The 16,630-nt window shown below is 43.9% G+C and overlaps 1 protein-coding gene and 1 long non-coding RNA gene across 2 annotated transcripts in view; one reads left to right on the top strand and one right to left on the bottom strand.

The window, feature by feature from the left end:
- Positions 1-3,313: 3,313 nt before the first annotated feature.
- LOC135232616 (uncharacterized) lies at positions 3,314-14,842 on the bottom strand. The gene is made up of 3 exons (XR_010323187.1): positions 11,970-14,842; positions 10,900-11,094; positions 3,314-9,888 (listed from the first exon to the last, which is right to left on the bottom strand). It is a non-coding gene; the product is annotated as an uncharacterized LOC135232616 (long non-coding RNA).
- The window catches only part of TMED10 (transmembrane p24 trafficking protein 10), a 37,979-nt gene continuing 36,181 nt past the window's right edge, over positions 14,833-16,630 (top strand). The window contains exon 1 of the mRNA XM_003408780.4: positions 14,833-15,110. Within this exon, the coding sequence (XP_003408828.3) occupies positions 14,886-15,110 (225 nt within the window). The 5' untranslated portion in view covers positions 14,833-14,885. The remainder of the gene's footprint in view (positions 15,111-16,630) is intronic.

Here is a 16,630-nt window from a genome sequence, read left to right as displayed (position 1 = left end):
TAATAGTCCTTCCCAAAGCTCTGTGAAACAGACCTTATTATTCTCACTTAGAAATTAGGAAACTGAGGCTCAAAAAGGTAAAGTTACTGACCAAGTCACACAACCAGCAAGTGCTGAGGGCCCCAAGAAAACCAAGATTGGCCCCACACCAAAGCTCATGCTATTACTGCATCTTGCTCACCCTGGGTGTGCTTCTCTAGAATCTTTCTTCAATGGGGGGATAATCAGCATCCCCCTTTTCCCCACGTTACCCCTATCTGAGGTCAGGAGGGCAGCTGACCCCACTCTCTGATCCTCTTCTCCCCACCCCTGCCCCCCAGGCCCCTTCTAGCCCCTCTCTCTTCTTCCTTCCCCACATTTCCTGCGGATCCAGGCCAGAGCGCAAAATAGCCCTAAAGTATTAAAAAAGAGCCAAACATGTAAAAAATAAGTCTAAGGGTTGTCTGTTTGGGTTGCTTGTTTTGACAGAGGGAGAGAGGTGGAGGGAGGGAGCTGTTTTTGCTCTCCCAGTCTTGATATGTTGATGATTGTTTTGACCAGGATGCTGTGATTTTGCATACCGACTGCTCAACAGGTGAAAAATTTCCCCGACTACTCCAGGCCAGGCCTACAGTGGTCGACTACTCCAGGCCTACATTGGTCAGTCCTTTATAGACTATGCCCATAGAATCAGCATATACTTAAAAATAAACTTGTGCTGAATGTTCCCTTGTTGTTGCATATGGACAAGTGACAACTAAACACTCCCATTCCCAGCTCAACGAAGGGGTTATGTTTTATACTTTATTTGCCCCCCACGTTACCCAATATATATCCCAATACTTCGGTTTGTAATGCATTCTTGTTGACTGATTGGCTGGCCTGTAATATGCAAGGACCACTCTATTTATACCCGAATGGTGGTGTGACACCCATTCCTGGACCTCAAAAATGCAAAGACTAGAGAAGGAAGCCGTTCTTTATAGCATTTTGCTTTGGAGGCAGAATTCAGCCCCTGGAGAAAGCCACATTCCCCTCCAACCTGAAAGAAGCCTCCTCTACCTCCCTGTCCCTGTCAAACTCCTGGCTCCTGGGGCCAACATCCTTATCTCAGGTGCTCTGCCATGTTCCTGTGGATCTCATTTTAGTTAATTCTCACAACAAACCTAGGCAGCATAGTTCCCATTTCACACTAACGAAACTCAAATCAGAAAATTTAAGTAACTTGCTTCAAGGTAAAACAGCCAGTCCAGAGCACGAATTCAGGCCCTGGAGGAAGCCACTCCTGTAAACCATGTTCCCCTCCAACCTGAAAGTAGAACCCAGGTGTGCAGGACCACAAGGCTGAGCACTTCCTTCCAACCTCTTGACATGTGATATTCATTTGCGTGCTTTCTATCTACCAAACTTAAGGTTTCTCAAGGTGGAGACCAGGTTTGGGTTCCCCACAGCCCTTGGCACAGAACCTTACGTAGGGCAGTCTCTCAGTAAATGTTTGCTCAGTAAATTGTCAGAGGAAGTTTACCTTGATTGTCCATTGTGTGAGAACCAGTATTGGGGAAAGAGGAAGTGTTTGTGTAGTGATAAAGCCTGTTTGCCTGATGGTGCACCCTGCACCCTGCACCCTGAGGCCAGGGCCAATGATCAGAAGTGGGAGGTGGGCGAGAGTGGGGCCAGGTGAGATACCTTGCCTTGACAGGGGCTGAGGGAAGGATTAGGAGTGGTCAAGAGACCTGTGATTTAGTCAAGGATGGGATGGGCATCCTGAGGGTTGACTGGTTTGGTTTCCCTGGCATCTAGCGCTGCAGGTTTTCTACACCTGAAGGAGCTACAAAGATAGGCAAGAGGGAGGTAGGCTCTCAGCGGACACAACAGTCACCTGGGGAGTATAGGAGAAGTCAGCAGGAGTGGCTGCATGTGTGAGGGAAGGACACTGTACGGGTCAGTAGGGGGCTTTGGGCTTGGGACACCCTGAAGCAGATGTAGGATTTGAAGGAGCTCCCCAGGAAGATGGAGGAGAAATGTGGTTTGATTCAACACCTCTGAGAAGATTGCATTTTCTTGGAGGTCCCTGAGCTCAGAAAGTAATGGGAAAGCCCAGTTTAAAGGGATCAGAAATGATGCAACCTGAGGTGGGGAAGGTATGAGGGGAGTTTGGAAAGAGGTTCAGTGAGATGGCTGGGCCTGGTGAAGGTAACAACGAAGTGTAGGATGGCAGTGGAGCAGAGGTCCATGTTGATACTTCACATCGCCGCCTCCCCATTCACTGGCTGCAGGACTTTGGTCAGGTTACTTAACCTGTCTGATCCTCATTTTCCTTATGCATAAAATGGGAGATAATACCATCTTCCTTATAGCACTATGGAAACCCTAGTGGTATACTGGTTAAGTGCTACGGCGGCTAACCAAAAGGGCGGCAGTTCAAATCCACCAGGCATTCCTTGGAAACTATGGAGCAATTCTACTCTGTCCTATAGCGTCGCTACGAGTCAGAATTGACTCTAAGGCAATGGGTTTGGCTTTTTTTGGTTTTTATAGCACTATTGCGAGGATGAAATTAGATAAAGTGCGTACAGGCAGTCTCTGGGTTATGAATGTTGGACTTATGTGCAATCTGTAGTTTCAAAGCAACCTCAGTAAAGCCTATTATATCAAAAATTTGAGGTACATACAATGGTTCATATTAACAACCCAGGCTACATTGCTATGCACATCAAAACATTATTATTATTATTACTGTATTATTATGTTAAAGATGTTTTAGTGTATCTGGTAGTGTTTCTTTAGTGTTTTTTATGCATAAAAAGGTACATTACACACTATATTCTAAGATAAACATTCAACTGTCGTTAGATACGAACTATACCTAACTGTTCTGATTTATGTACAAATTCTGCTTAAAGACAGATTTAGGAACGGAACTTGTTGGTAATCAGGGGACTGCCTGTACTGAGTTTAGCACAGTGCCTGGCAGAGAAAAAGAGATTCAATAAATGTTAGTGGTAATTTAAGGTGGTGGGGCATCAGAGTATGTTTCTTGGAGGGAAGAATCTATGAATATAATGAAAAAATCAGCCACTGTCAACCAGTTCTGTTTCATGATAACTTAAATTTACTGAGTACTTACTGTGTGCCAGACACTGTCCTAAGTGTTTTACACGTTTTATTTAACCAGTCTTCACCACAACCTCAGAGGTAGGCAGTATAATTATCCTCATTTATAAGGGGAACCAGAGGCACAGAGAGTTTAGGTAACTTGCCTGCAGTCACACAGTTATTGGGTGGCAGAGCTTGGATGTGAACCCAGGCATTCAGACTCCAAGGCCCACACCCTGAAATCCTGCCTCTCATCGCCTTAAATAAATAAATATAAGACATCTGGGGATACAGCAGAGAACCTTCATGGAGTTCACAGCATGGCATGGTGTTTCTCAGACCAGCATGCATCAGAACTTCCCAGGGAGATGATTTAAAATGCTTGCTTCTGGGCCCCAACCCTAGAGAGCTTGACACATTGGTGGCAATGGTGGGGGGAGGAAGGGAGGTGGTAAGGACAGGAATTTGTATTTTTAACCAGCTCCTTAGGTGGTTCTAATGCAGGTGGTCTGGAGGTAGGGAGGAAGGCATGAACAGCACAGGAATAAGTATCTGGCCTGACAGGAAGTGACCATCACCATACAAGTGGCACAGTCAGAATGCTGACGGAGGTCCAGGGTGGAGGAGATCTCATCTGGGTGACACGAAGCGGCAAGGCCTCACAGACAAGGTAGCATTTGACTTGGCTTTAGAGGATTTTGTACATCTCTGTACCCTTCTCCGTTTGGAAGCTGTAGTAGGTTGCATGGTGGTCCCCAAAGAGATATGTCCATGTCCTAACACCCAGGACCTGTGGATGTGACCTTATTTGGAAAAAGGGTCTTTGCATATGCAGTTGAGTTGAGGATCTTGAGATGAGATCATCCTGGATTATCCAGGGGGCACTAAATCCAAGTGTCCTTGTAAGAGACATGCAGAAGAGAAACAGAACAGGAGACAGCCATGTGAAGACAGAGACAAAGACTGGAGTTTTGCAACCACAAGCCAAGGGATGCCTGGAGCCACCAGAAGCTGCAAGAGGCAAGGAAGGATTCTCCTCTAGAGCCTTTGAAGGGAGTAAGGCCCTGCTGACATCTCGACTTTGGACTTCTGGCCTCCAGAACTGTGAAAGAATGAATTTCTGTTGTTTTCCATCACCTAGTGTTTGGTCATTGGTTCCGAAAGCCCTAGGAAAAAAACGCAGAGGCTTTCATCCTAGTCACACCATCCGCCCTGGGAGGTGTTTATGAACTGTGGTTCAGTTGTGCTTGCCGAGTCACCAGCCAGGAATCAGGCCCTGAAGGGGGATGATGAAGCTCAGCTTTTACCAATGTAGTGTCATTGCCTTTGTGAACTTGCCACCTCTTCACTTCTCTTTGGATGGAGGCTTGTAAGAAGTCAAAGGAAGGTTCTGTCCTCAGTCTCTGGCCAGTGGATGCTTTGGCTGTTAGAGCTCATCTAGTTCAAGCTTCACATTTTACAAAGGAAGAAGTCAAGACTTAGAAAGGGTAAATACCAGCCCAAGGTCACCGAGTGAGTTGGTGGCGGGGCAGAGACAGAACCCCTGTCCAGAGAATACATCTCTTGATGCTCATGGTTCTTTTTATTTATTTTTATTATTGTAAGGATATATATGGCACACCATTTGCCAATTCAACCCCTTTCAGTTATACAACTTAGTGATATCAATTACGTTAACCATATTGTTCAACCATTACCCTTAACCAATGCCAAATTGCCTGTCACCATTTACAGAAACTCACTGCTTCCCAAACAATGGCTCCGTCTTTTCCCCTCCATCCTACTCCTGGTAACCACCAGTAAGCTTTGGTCTCTATACATTTACTATTCTTGTCGTTTCATATAACTGAGATGATATGATAGATGCCCATGGTTCTTAATGTGGACTCGCCATTAAGTCCTGGTTGTTATAATGTTATTACTTTAATTTCACTCCAAAAAAGCTAGCTCTCTCTAGTACTTTTGCTTGGTGACCTTCTTATCCCTGACAAACATGTGGGTAGTGGCTTTTGACCTCTGGCTTAAAGACTCTGGTGGTTCTCTTCCCCATAGCTGGGTCTTCTGCTTTAGGGATGGAGGTTGAGCTATCTTCGGAAGCCTCTATCTGAAATGGAGAAGTTGGCCATCTGTAGCACTGACAGTACTGGTTGTGGTCTGTGAAACACCAAATCTTGGAGAAGTATCTCTTTAGAAAGGTTATTAATACTTCCTTTGTCCACGTGCCACGATGACTTTCTGCAAGAGAGAAGAAAAAGGCTCCCTCATGTGCCTGTGGAGAAAGCTTCCTCCTCATATGAAGCTTTTGCTTCCTATTCCTACTTCTTTACTAATCCTTGAGCTGGCAGATGTGGCCAGCATAGGAATGAACCTTGTTGTCTGGTGGGAGAAAGGATAGCAATGTTTCAGCAGGAGAAACAGGAATGTAAGTCAAACAGAAATATTTATTGAGAACTTGCTACTTAAAAAGCATTAGGTTAGGGTGCTGAAATAGGAACGGGTAAGAATTTTTTTTTTTTTTTAAGAGTTAGGCTGGAGTATTGTTTTCCAATCCTGGATGCACACTAATCACCTAGGGAGTTTTTAAAAAATTCCAATGCTCAGGTTGCACCCCATACCAGTTAAATCAGAATGTCTGGGGGTGGGAGCCAGGAATCAATATTTTTTTAAAGATCACCAGGAAAAAGTATTTGTTTTTTAAACCTCTTCAGTGATTCTAACGTGCAGCCAGGAAACCAGGTTTATTATAGTTTCTGGTATCTTGCTACTCAGTGATCTGTGGACCACCAGCACCGGCATTATATATTAGAAATGCAGAATCTCAGGCCCCATCCCTCAGAGCACTTTGAAGTAAGTCCAATCCCTCTGAGGGCCTGCATGTGGGCAGACTTCAGGCATGGCTCTATCCAGGTGCAGAGTTTAGCTCATGTTTAGGATGCATACCATTTGATTCTCCATTAACGGTCTTTTGGAGGGGCTTAGTTCTGGGGATACTTCACAAAGTACTGAGCAGTTTCCTCTTTTCTTTCTTTCTCAATGCTTTTTTTTCCTCCTTTGTAGCATGTTATTGTTGTTGTTAGGTGCCGTTGAGTTGGTTCCAACTCATAGCGACCCTATGTACAACAGAGTGAAACACTGTCCGGTCCTGTGCCATAAGCAGCATAGGGGTGTACAAACATAAAGTAAAGAGGGGAACCCCTGCAGTTCTCGTCTTACCTTCTAGCCCTACTTCCTTCTCTTCTAGAATCTTTACAAATCTAAGTTCTTTTTGTTCTTTGGGTCCTCAAGCCCAGCTGGCACGATGGATTTGCCTTCTCTTTTCTTCTCATTTCTGCCTTTCTGGCCTGCAGGACTTCATATGGCCACTGTAGCATACAGTGCTTGTGGGGCAGAGGTGATGCTTCCCTTTTTCTAATCTTGTCCTTTTTAACTCCAGTTATGTGGTTGTCGTGATGGTTCATGTGATGGTTCTTAAGTTTTATGAATCTTGTTCTTTTGGGACTCATTTTTGTATCTTTTGCTTGCTCATCTCTCAAATTCTAAAATTCTTGTTGTTAAATCCTGACTTCTCAGAGATCTCAGCCCACAGATATCTGTGGAAGAAGTTTGATGCTGGTTATTTATTGAGACTTACAGGTCTTAGCATACAAGCCAGGGTCCCAATCCTTCTCTCAACAATGTTCTACAGACAACGTTGATGAAGAGCCTTGCTTGTCCTGGAGACTTGCTGAGGGGTTTATGCTTCCTACCAAGGAAGATGAAAATTTTGCAACATGAGAATCTAGAGAAGAAGCTAAGTCTTGTTTTTCCAAGCAAAGTGAATTGAGGTGAGATGCTAGTGAATGCTGCAAGTGTCAGCATTATCTATTAACATCTTTATGGTTGTTCTCGAAGACTTAAATTCACTTATAAACCACAAAATTGTATTATAAGTGAGGAGAGAGAAAGGCTGTCCGGGAATCTAAAACTTCTTATTAGAGTCAGAACTAAATAATAAATACCAAGTTTTATCAAAAGTGTTAACAATTATATCTGAAAACTGGTCTGTAGTTCGGAGTATTCTCAGCTCTAAGGCTGACTCATTTAATATCTTTGGATTTCAGCTTCTCCATATGAAAAATGGCAGTTAAAATACTTACTAGATAGAGGAACTAGGATTTGTTGAGCAACTGCTCTGTGTTCATGTACTAGTTGATTTATATATATTATTTCATTCATTCGATAAATATCTGTTGAGCACCTACTCTGTGCAGAATATTGTATCTGGCCTCGGGGATAAATCAGGCACAAAACAGAGCTCTCGCTCTCATAGAGCTTAAATTCCAATGGGATGGAGTGATAATAAAAAAGAAAACAAATACACAGGATACTCCCAAATAGTGCCAAATTGTACCAAATGCTATATGGATAATAACCCATTAATGTGATCTGTGGAAGGGATCCCTTTAGGTTGGGTGGGCCCTCCAGAAGGTGACACTGGAGCTGGGACCTGAATAAGGAGCCTGCAGAGTCCACATGACAAGGTATGGGGAGGAAAGGCTCCAGAAAGTAAATGCAAAGGCCCTAATACAGGTAGGAGCTCAAACTGGAAGGCCAGGGGGTCTGTAGAAGAGTGAATGTGTTGGGGTGGGGAGTCTCAAAAAGAGTGATCATCAGGTAAAACGAGATTAGAGAGGTAGGCAGGAGACAGATCACAGTGGCCTTTTGGGCTGTGGTAAGGTACTTGGGTTTTATTCCAAGTGCAACAAGAAGCAGGGGGATGACATATTCTGATTTACATTTTATTTTTAAAAAGAACTCTGGGTGTGTTAAGAAGTGTGACTACAGTGGGGCAAGACTGGAAGCAGAAGTGACAGTCAGGAGGCTGTTGTCTAGGTGACAGAAACAAACTTTTTCTGTAAAGGGTCAGATAGTAAATATTTTAGGCTTTGTGTGCCACATAAGCGTATCATATTCTCTCTCTCTTTCAACAACTCTTTTAAAAATTCTTAGCTCCTGGGCCACACAAAAACAGTAATTGCCAGGTTTGACCAGCTACCTTGGCCGTGGTTTGTTGTTGTTGTGGGCCATTGAGTCAATTCCAACTCATAGTGACTCTATAGGACAGAATAGAACAGACCCATAGGGTTTCCTAGTTTGTAATCTTTACACCCAGTTGTAAGGATTTTTGTTTTATGTTGAGGTGTAATCCATACTGAAGACTGTAGTCTTTGATCTTCATCAGTAAGTGCTTCAAGTCCTCTTCGCTTTTAGCAAACAAGGTTGTGTCATCTTCATATTGCAGGTTGTTTAATGAGTCTTCCTCCAATCCTGATGCCCTGTTCTTCTTCACAGAGTCCAGCTTCTGGAATTATTTGCTCAGCATACAGATTGAATAAGTATGGTGAAAGGATACAACCCTGACACACCCCTTTCCTGATTTTAAACCATGCAGAATCCCCTTGCTCTGTTCGAATGACTGCCTCTTGGTCCATGCACAGGTTCTGCATGAGCACAACTAAGTGTTCTGGGATCTCATTCTTCACCATGTTATACATAATTTATTATGACCCACACAGTCAAATGCCTTTGTATAGTCAATAAAACACAGGTAAACATCTTTCTGGTATTCTCTGCTTTCAAGTGGGATATTTAATTTTACTTGCATCCATAAACAACACCCTTGGCAACAGCAGTCAAGAAATCAAAAGACGTATTGCATTGGGCAAATCTGCTGCAAAAGACCTCCTTAAAGTGTTAAAAGGCAAAGATGTCACTTCAGGGGCATAGCGAGGTAAAGATCCCGGGGGCTATCTCTAAATTGTGCTCCCCCCAATTTCAAGACGAATAGATGTTAATAGCAGCAACATGTCAGCAGAAATGCCCTACCCCCCTTGTCCAGCTGCCTCAGTTAGGTGCCTTTCATATTTGAGGTGCCTCAGAATGTCATGTCATGCCTCATCTGCACCCTCTTGGACTTGCACCTGGGGCAAGTGTTCCCCGCTGGCCCCCTTAGCTATGCCTCTGTGCCACTTTGAGGACTAAGGTGAGCCTGACCCAAGCCATAGTATTTTGAATCCCCTCATATGCCTAAGAAAGCTGGACAATGACAAAGGAAGACTGAAGAAGAAATGATGCCTTTCAATTATGGTGTTGGTGAAGAATATTGACTATACCATGGACTGCCAGAAGAATAAACAAATCTGTCTTGGAAGAACTACAGTCAGAGTGCTCTTTAGAAGCAACGATGGCGAGGCTTCATCTTACATACTTTGGACATGTTATCAGGAGGGACCAATCCTTGGAGAAGGACATCATGCTTGGTAAAGTAGAGGGTCAGTGAAAAAAGAGGAAGACCCTTAACCAGTTGGATTGACACAGCGGCTACAGCAATGGGCTCGTATACAGTAGTGATTGTGAGGGTGGCACAGGATTGGGCAGTGTTTCATTCTGTTCATAGGGTCGCTATGAGTTGGAGCTGACTCAACTGCACCTAACAACAATAGCAACAAACTTTACTTGAGCTGATTGATCACTGCGTTTTTTCTCACTAGGAGTGACTGGTGGGTTCAAATCACCAACCATTCAGTTAGCAGCCAAGTGCTTAACCATTATGCCACCAAAGCAAACCTGTTGCCATCAAGTCAATTCTGACTCATAGCGACTCAATAGGACGGAGTAGAACTGCTGCACAGGGTTTCCAAGACTGTAAATCTTTATGGAAGCAGGCTGCCACATCTTTTTCCCGTGGAGCAGCTGGTGGGGTCAGACAGTCAACCTTTTGGTTAGCAGATCAGTACTGCACCACCAGCACTCCGTCTCTGTGCCATCAGGCTCCTTAATTTAAAGAGAAATAGAAATTGATTAGCAAATATTTAGGACACGGAACTGATAAGTATTGCTGATGAACTGGCTGTGTGAGGAGACGGTAAAGAAAAGAGGAAACAAAAATTGTCTCGATGACTGGATAGAAGGTGTTGCCATTTGCTGAGATGAGGAAGAAGCTATTTGGGAGTGCGGGGAGAGGGGAAATCAAGAGTTAAATATGTGTTGCCTATTAGTCATCCAAGTGGAGATGTCTAGTAGGGAGCTCAATATAGATTCTGGGCCTTCGGGGAGAGGTCAGGGCTAGAGGCATGTTTGGGGGTTAATGGCCTATGGATGGCATTTAAAGTCATGGGACTGGATGAGATGATCTAGAGTGTAGCTCAGAGGCTCAGGGACCAGGTTCTGGGGGAACCCCAGCATTAAAGAACCCATAGGAAAGAAAAACCAGGAATCACTCCCTGGGGCAAAGGGTATGACATATGACAAATATTGCCAAATTACTCCCAAAAGGGTCTTTAGTATCTTCATAGAACCCAATTTGTTTAAAAAAAAAAAAAAATTAAACCTGTTAGTGTCAATTCCAACTCATAGTGACACTATAGGACAGAGTAGGATTAACACACAGAGTTTCCAAGGAGCAGCTGGTAGATTTGAACTTCTGACCTTTTTGGTTAGCAGCCAAGCTCTAAACACTGCACCACCAGGGCTGCCATTTTGTTTTCCCTATTTAAGTACACAGTGAGTGGGACTGTACACATGAATGGGAAGGGACACGGGAGTTAGGAACCCTTGACTGCTTTTGCATTGGAGCTAAGTAAGCCTCAAGCCTCAAGATGGAGGATTAGGATAGTGAAATGAGGTGCCAGGAGAGGGCCGAAGTGTTTCAAGGACTCCCAGCCACAGAATCGCCTAGGAAGCTTGTTACAAACGCAAGTTTTAAATAAGAGCTTCTGATTCACTGTCCAGGGTGAGGTGTGTTTTAAACATGTTCCCTCTAATACAAACCAAAAGTTGAGAAACCTGTGGCTTAGGGATAGACTGGGTGGAGGGCGTGTCCCGGTGACGTCTCTTCACCTCCAGAGGCTCCGGTGGATCAGGAATCTTAGGTGGGTCTGGCTGGGGAAGTTTCCAGATGACAGGATGGCAGAGCAGTGGTGTCACTGATGGGAGTCCTGGGGCGGGGTGCGGGGGGGGTGCAGACTGTACCAGGTGACACTGTCAGAGAGGGTGACACCAAAATGACTGTCTATAAAAATATCCCTGTAGTTACTTATAACAATAAAAACATTTTTTGTAAGCCTAGTTTACATGTATCAATATTCCTACAAGGCTAAAACTCTATGCTAATTCACTCTGTGACCCTACTAATGGGCTCCAGTTAGAGCTGTCATTGTTACCCAATTGCAATCCACACTCCAAATCACATGGATTCATCTGTGCATGCTACCAGCACACGCTGTTGCTTTCACTGCTTTTTTTTTTTTTTTATTGTGCTTTAAGTTTACAGATCAAGTCAGTTTCTCACACAAAAACTTATATACACCTTGCTACATACTTCCCAATTGCTCTTCCCGTAATGAGACAGCCTGCTCTCTCCCTCCTCTCTCTCTCTTTTCGTGTCCATTTCGCCAGCTTCTAACCCCCTCCACCCTCTCATCTCTCCTCCAGGCAGGAGATGCCAACATAGTCTCAAGTGTCCACCTGATCCAAGAAGCTCACTCCTCACCAGCATCGCTCTCCAACCCATTACCCAGTCCAATCCATGTCTGAAGAGTTGGCTTTGGGAATGGTCCCTGTCCTGGGCCAACAGAAGTTCTGGGGGCCATGACCCCTGCAGTCCTTCTAGTCTCAGTTGGACCATGAAGTCTGGTCATTTTACGAAAATTTGGGGTTTGCATCCCACTGCTCTCCTGCTCCCTTAGGGGTTCTCTTTTGTGTTCCCTGTCAGTGCAGTCACTGGTTGTAGCTGGGCACTATCTAGCTCTGGGGCAGTCATTGGTTGTAGCCGGGCACTATCTAGCTCTACTGGTCTCAGGCTGATGGAGTCTCTGGTTTATGTGGCCCTTTCTGTCTCTTGGGCTTGTAATTACCTTGTGTCCTTGGTATTCTTCATTCTCCTCTGATCCAGGTGTGTTGAGACCAATTGATGCATCTTAGATGGCCACGCTGCCTTGTTTTTATAGTTGCTGATTTCGTCAAAATTTTTGGTGTTTTAGCTACAATACTGTGATAATTAGTATTTGTGAACCTGTATCAACAACTTTGTTGAGAATGAAGTAGTAATTAAAGGAAAAGAAGGGGTGACACAGGGAAATTACCATTTACGAGTAATATTAGTACAAAAAACATTACTAAGAAATCTGTCTGGTCTAGTACAGGAGGAGGCCCGTGGGGAGCGGAGGGGGTGACACCAACCCTAGTGGCACCATGTAGCAGAGGACTGCTGGGTCGGGAAGAAGCATTTACTTTAGTAGTGGGATGCTTTCTGTTAATTCTGAATTCAGAATAAGGCCTTTCTCCCAATCAGAAGTAAAATGTATCTTCTTTAATGCAGATTAAGAGTTTAAAAGTTTCAGTTCCCTAGGGGTATCTATCCGCCCTTTAGTTCCACAGAAATGAGAGGAGCATTTTTTTCCCCCATGTCCTTATATGGAAACAAAAACACATTTTCCAATTTAAAAAAATTGCACCTACACTTAGATACAATATAGATTAGATACATTTGTAGGAAAATGAAGGAATTTGCTGTTAAGACATTCTAGTAGGAGCTAAGGAACCCATATTTATTATGCCTAAGTGCCAGGCATATTTTCGGTTCTGAAGATTAAAGCAGGGAACAAAATTGACAAAAATTCCTGCCCTCACAAAACAGATATGCTAGTTAGTGGGGAGATTGATAAAAAAGATAAATAAGTAAAATGTACTTTATGAAATATTTTAACTTATTTATAAAATAAGTAAAATGCTACATTAGATAGTACTGAATGCTAAGACGAAAAACATAAAGTAGGGAAGGGAGACAGGAAGTGTTGGGGGCCAAGAATAAGTGGGAATATAGGACAAGAAAGAATTTGAGAGCTGTGACATAGGAAAGTAACTCAACTTCTCCGAGTCTCCGTTTCCTCTGTCAAATAAGAAAGAATACCTCTTTACCGCAGAAGGCTCAGGACTTCAGACTGTCACTTCTAAGCTATGAGACTTTGGGTACCAGAGTTCTTCAGACTCACAGAACCCAGTTACCTCATCTGTTAAACAGGCTGGTTCAGCCTATTCCACATGGTTTTTGAAATGAGGTAAATAACATAAGTGAAAATATTTAAAAACTTATAATCTATTATATAAATGTTAAGTGGAAATTTAAAGAAAAACACATGGGTATCTGATGGGCCGCAAATCCCTAGCTAATGGTCTGAAGAAGCTTGGGACTGAGAAGTGACAATGACTTAGGTAGCCATTCCTACTGATTCCCAAAAGCCAACGCAAATTATCAGGATATACTGAGTACAGCCAGGAGTTGAAATCGACTCAACAGCAATTGTCTTTTTCTTTTCTTTTTTTTTCATAACTGAGCAGACTAGCAATCTTATCTTAGATCAGGGATACGACAATCAAACTCAATGTTCCTAAGTGGACACCTCATAAAATAATTATTATATGGCATTTGTCTAATTTTAAAATGTTTTACAGCTCTTTTATGTTTGTTCTTGTTTTGTTCCTGGCACTTCAGTACCAGGAGACAAACTAGATGGACTGAAAGGAGTTCTAATACAGAACAATCATTTAAATTACGTGGGGTAGATAGTCCATCTTCTGGGTATTTCTGTAGATGCTCAATAAATATTTGTCAAAGTAGATAATGACTCCAAACATAGGCTACTGTGTATTCCATATTCGTCTTTATATCTTCTTCTGTCCCAAATATTTGATGGCATAGCAAGAAGTTTGCAAAATCAATAAACATGTTTGGTATGCATCCATGGGATAGTGTCTGCCACATAGTTAAGTACTCAGTAAATACTTGTTAATTGTGTGCACGAATCATTACCGTGTGAATTTGCTTACTATGAATGGACTAGCCAACTTGATATCTTAAGTGTTTGTGCTTTTAAAACACACAAAATACATCCCTCTCCTCACAATGCGTATCTGGTAAACCCGTATTATATTCGTCTCTCAGACTGGACCAAAACACGGCATTTTACTCAATTTAAATACAAAATTCAAATTTAGTTCGAATACAACCTAGCCTAGCAGGCGCTCAATGTTGGCTAAATAAATAAAATGCACATTCAGTAAGCCACATAGTTTCTCCAGCCCAAATACGCCGCTCGGGGCAAGAACTTGACGTCCGTCCAGCTCATATTCACCAAGTGACCTCTACACCTTCTTCTCTGAGGCACTGGTCCCCACTCGCCCAACAGCCAAATCAGAATGTTTCCTCTCAGCGTCCTACAGTTTCTCCTCTCTCTGTCTCTCAAGGTCCTCTCAAGCGTGTCAATGTCCCAGCTGTCATCAAGGCGTCAAGGAGCCAAGGGGGGCTGCAAGACGCCCTAGTCCAACACCACGCACACTCAGCTCGGGCATCTACCCCGCGCGCCTAGGCGGCTAGTGGGCGGGCTCAGCGAAGGCCCTTGTGGCTGTTCCTGATTGGGGCTTGGTTGCTATGGTATCACTGACCTTAAAATTCGCGGATACAGCTTCCGGAAGTAAAAGGAGAATTACTTCCAGGCCTGCCCATACTTGCCATGGCCGACTCGGAACTCACTAAGCTCCACAAAATTAAACTTTTACGGCTAACTCTACTAAATCCCCTTTAACCACTTTAGTTTGTGGTCATAATGTGTTGCCATGTCCTTGCTTGAGTTCCAAAAGATTCGCTATATACTCTTTCATTTGCCAGCCTCCAAAATGGCGCCGACGGCACTGGCGGGTCAGAGGTGAGTCACATGGGTCCTCCCGGTTCCGGCGCGGTTGAGGCCCTGGGTGGTGAACGAGGCTCTGGCACCATGTCTGGTTTGTCTGGCCTACTAGCCCAGCGTGGCCCTTGCCCGCTGGCGTTGTTGCTTTTGCTCCTGCTCGGCCCCAGCTCCGTCCTCGCCATCTCCTTCCATTTGCCCCTTAATTCCCGCAAGTGCCTCCGCGAGGAGATCCACAAGGACCTGCTGGTGACCGGCGCGTACGAGATCACCGACCAGTCTGGGGGTGCTAGCATCCTGCGCACCCACCTCAAGGTGCGGCACTGGGCGGCGCGGGGCCGGGAGGGAAGATTGCAGGCGTAGGCGAGGGGAGGTCCGGGTTCGGGGGCGTCGGGCCGGTGGAGGCCTAGGGAGTGCCCTGGCCTCCCGAGAACGCCAAGGGCCTCAGCCGAGACCGCCCCCTCACCCCACTCGTTGGCGTTCTCAGGGCGGGGCGGGGCACCGGCGCCGGGGAACTCAAAGAAGGGCCACGAGGTGTGGTGACAGCCGAGCTGGGCTGGCCTCGACTTACTTTCGGCCGTTGCCCGGGTCCGGTACTTGTAGGCTGAAGTACCTGGAGCTGCAACTTGATTCTCCAAAGAAGTCTCTGGGTATTTAGTATTTGCAGGGAGAGATTGCTATTGTCAGATACCGATACCTGCCGGAAAGTAATGGGAGGCACTGAAGCTTACCGTGAATAATAAACCTATTACTTACTGAGCATTTGCAGTTAGGGTGGCCTGGCCTGCTGTTTTAATTGTTAATATAATTTGATATTAGTCAAGGTTTGATTGATTTTTAGGGTGATTTCATTCATTCACAATAATAAATAATTTTTTTTTGAAAAAACAGAGTGACCCTTTCCTTAAAGTAAATAGAAACATTTTTACTTCTAAACAGTTTCAAGTATAACCATAACTTATGTTTAAGATATGGGGACCCAGAGCCAAACTAGTTGTCAGTTGAGTCAGCTAGTACTACTTGAGTTAGTTGGCAGTCTTGTGTATGAGAGTAGAACTGCGTTTCATAGGGTTTTCAGTAACTGATTTTCTGGAAGTAGATTGCCAGTGACTGGGTGACCTCGAACCTTCAACCTTTCGGTTAGCAACTGAGCTCATGGCCTTTTCCTCCATGTTCAAAGCCAGCAATGTAGCATCTTCATATTCTCTCTCTGACCTCTCCTTCCATCATCAAATCTCCTTCCCTGACTACCCTGCCTCCCGCTTTCCCTTGTAAGAACCCTAGTGATTACATTGAGATCACATAATCCAGGATTATCTCCCCATTTTAAGATCCTCCAGAAAATTTCTTTTGCCATATACGGCAACGTATTCCTAGGTTCTAGGGATGAGGACATTGATATCTCTGGGCAGCCCTTATTCTGCCTACCATTGTAAAACTTTCCATCAGTCTTTCATTTATGAACTGATCACAGTGATGATTGTTGTCTGAAATTAATTTTTCATTAAGTTTGTAAAGTGGTAATTTTCTAATTCTGTTATTCTTGCCATATGTATTACTGGAATTATTCTGTAAAGAATTCATTAATCAAAAAATGTAATCAATGTCCTTGAGTTGTGAATGTGGAAGCTGCGTTGGTAGATATCTTGGTGTGTATGTTTTCACCACGATTAAAAAAAAAAAGAGAGAGGAAAAATAAAAGAATTCATTAATGAAGGCCATTTGATTACCCTAAAATTTACAATTCGTGTAGGAAAGGTAGGATAAACGCAGAATGTATTCCTTTTAATTGACAGTTTTCAGAGTAAACAATCGTCATTTCCAGTGTTGCCCAA

The sequence above is a fragment of the Loxodonta africana genome, chromosome 10, assembly GCF_030014295.1.
Source record: "Loxodonta africana isolate mLoxAfr1 chromosome 10, mLoxAfr1.hap2, whole genome shotgun sequence".
Classification (NCBI taxonomy): domain Eukaryota; kingdom Metazoa; phylum Chordata; class Mammalia; order Proboscidea; family Elephantidae; genus Loxodonta; species Loxodonta africana.
This window is presented reverse-complemented; position numbering and strand designations above follow the sequence as displayed.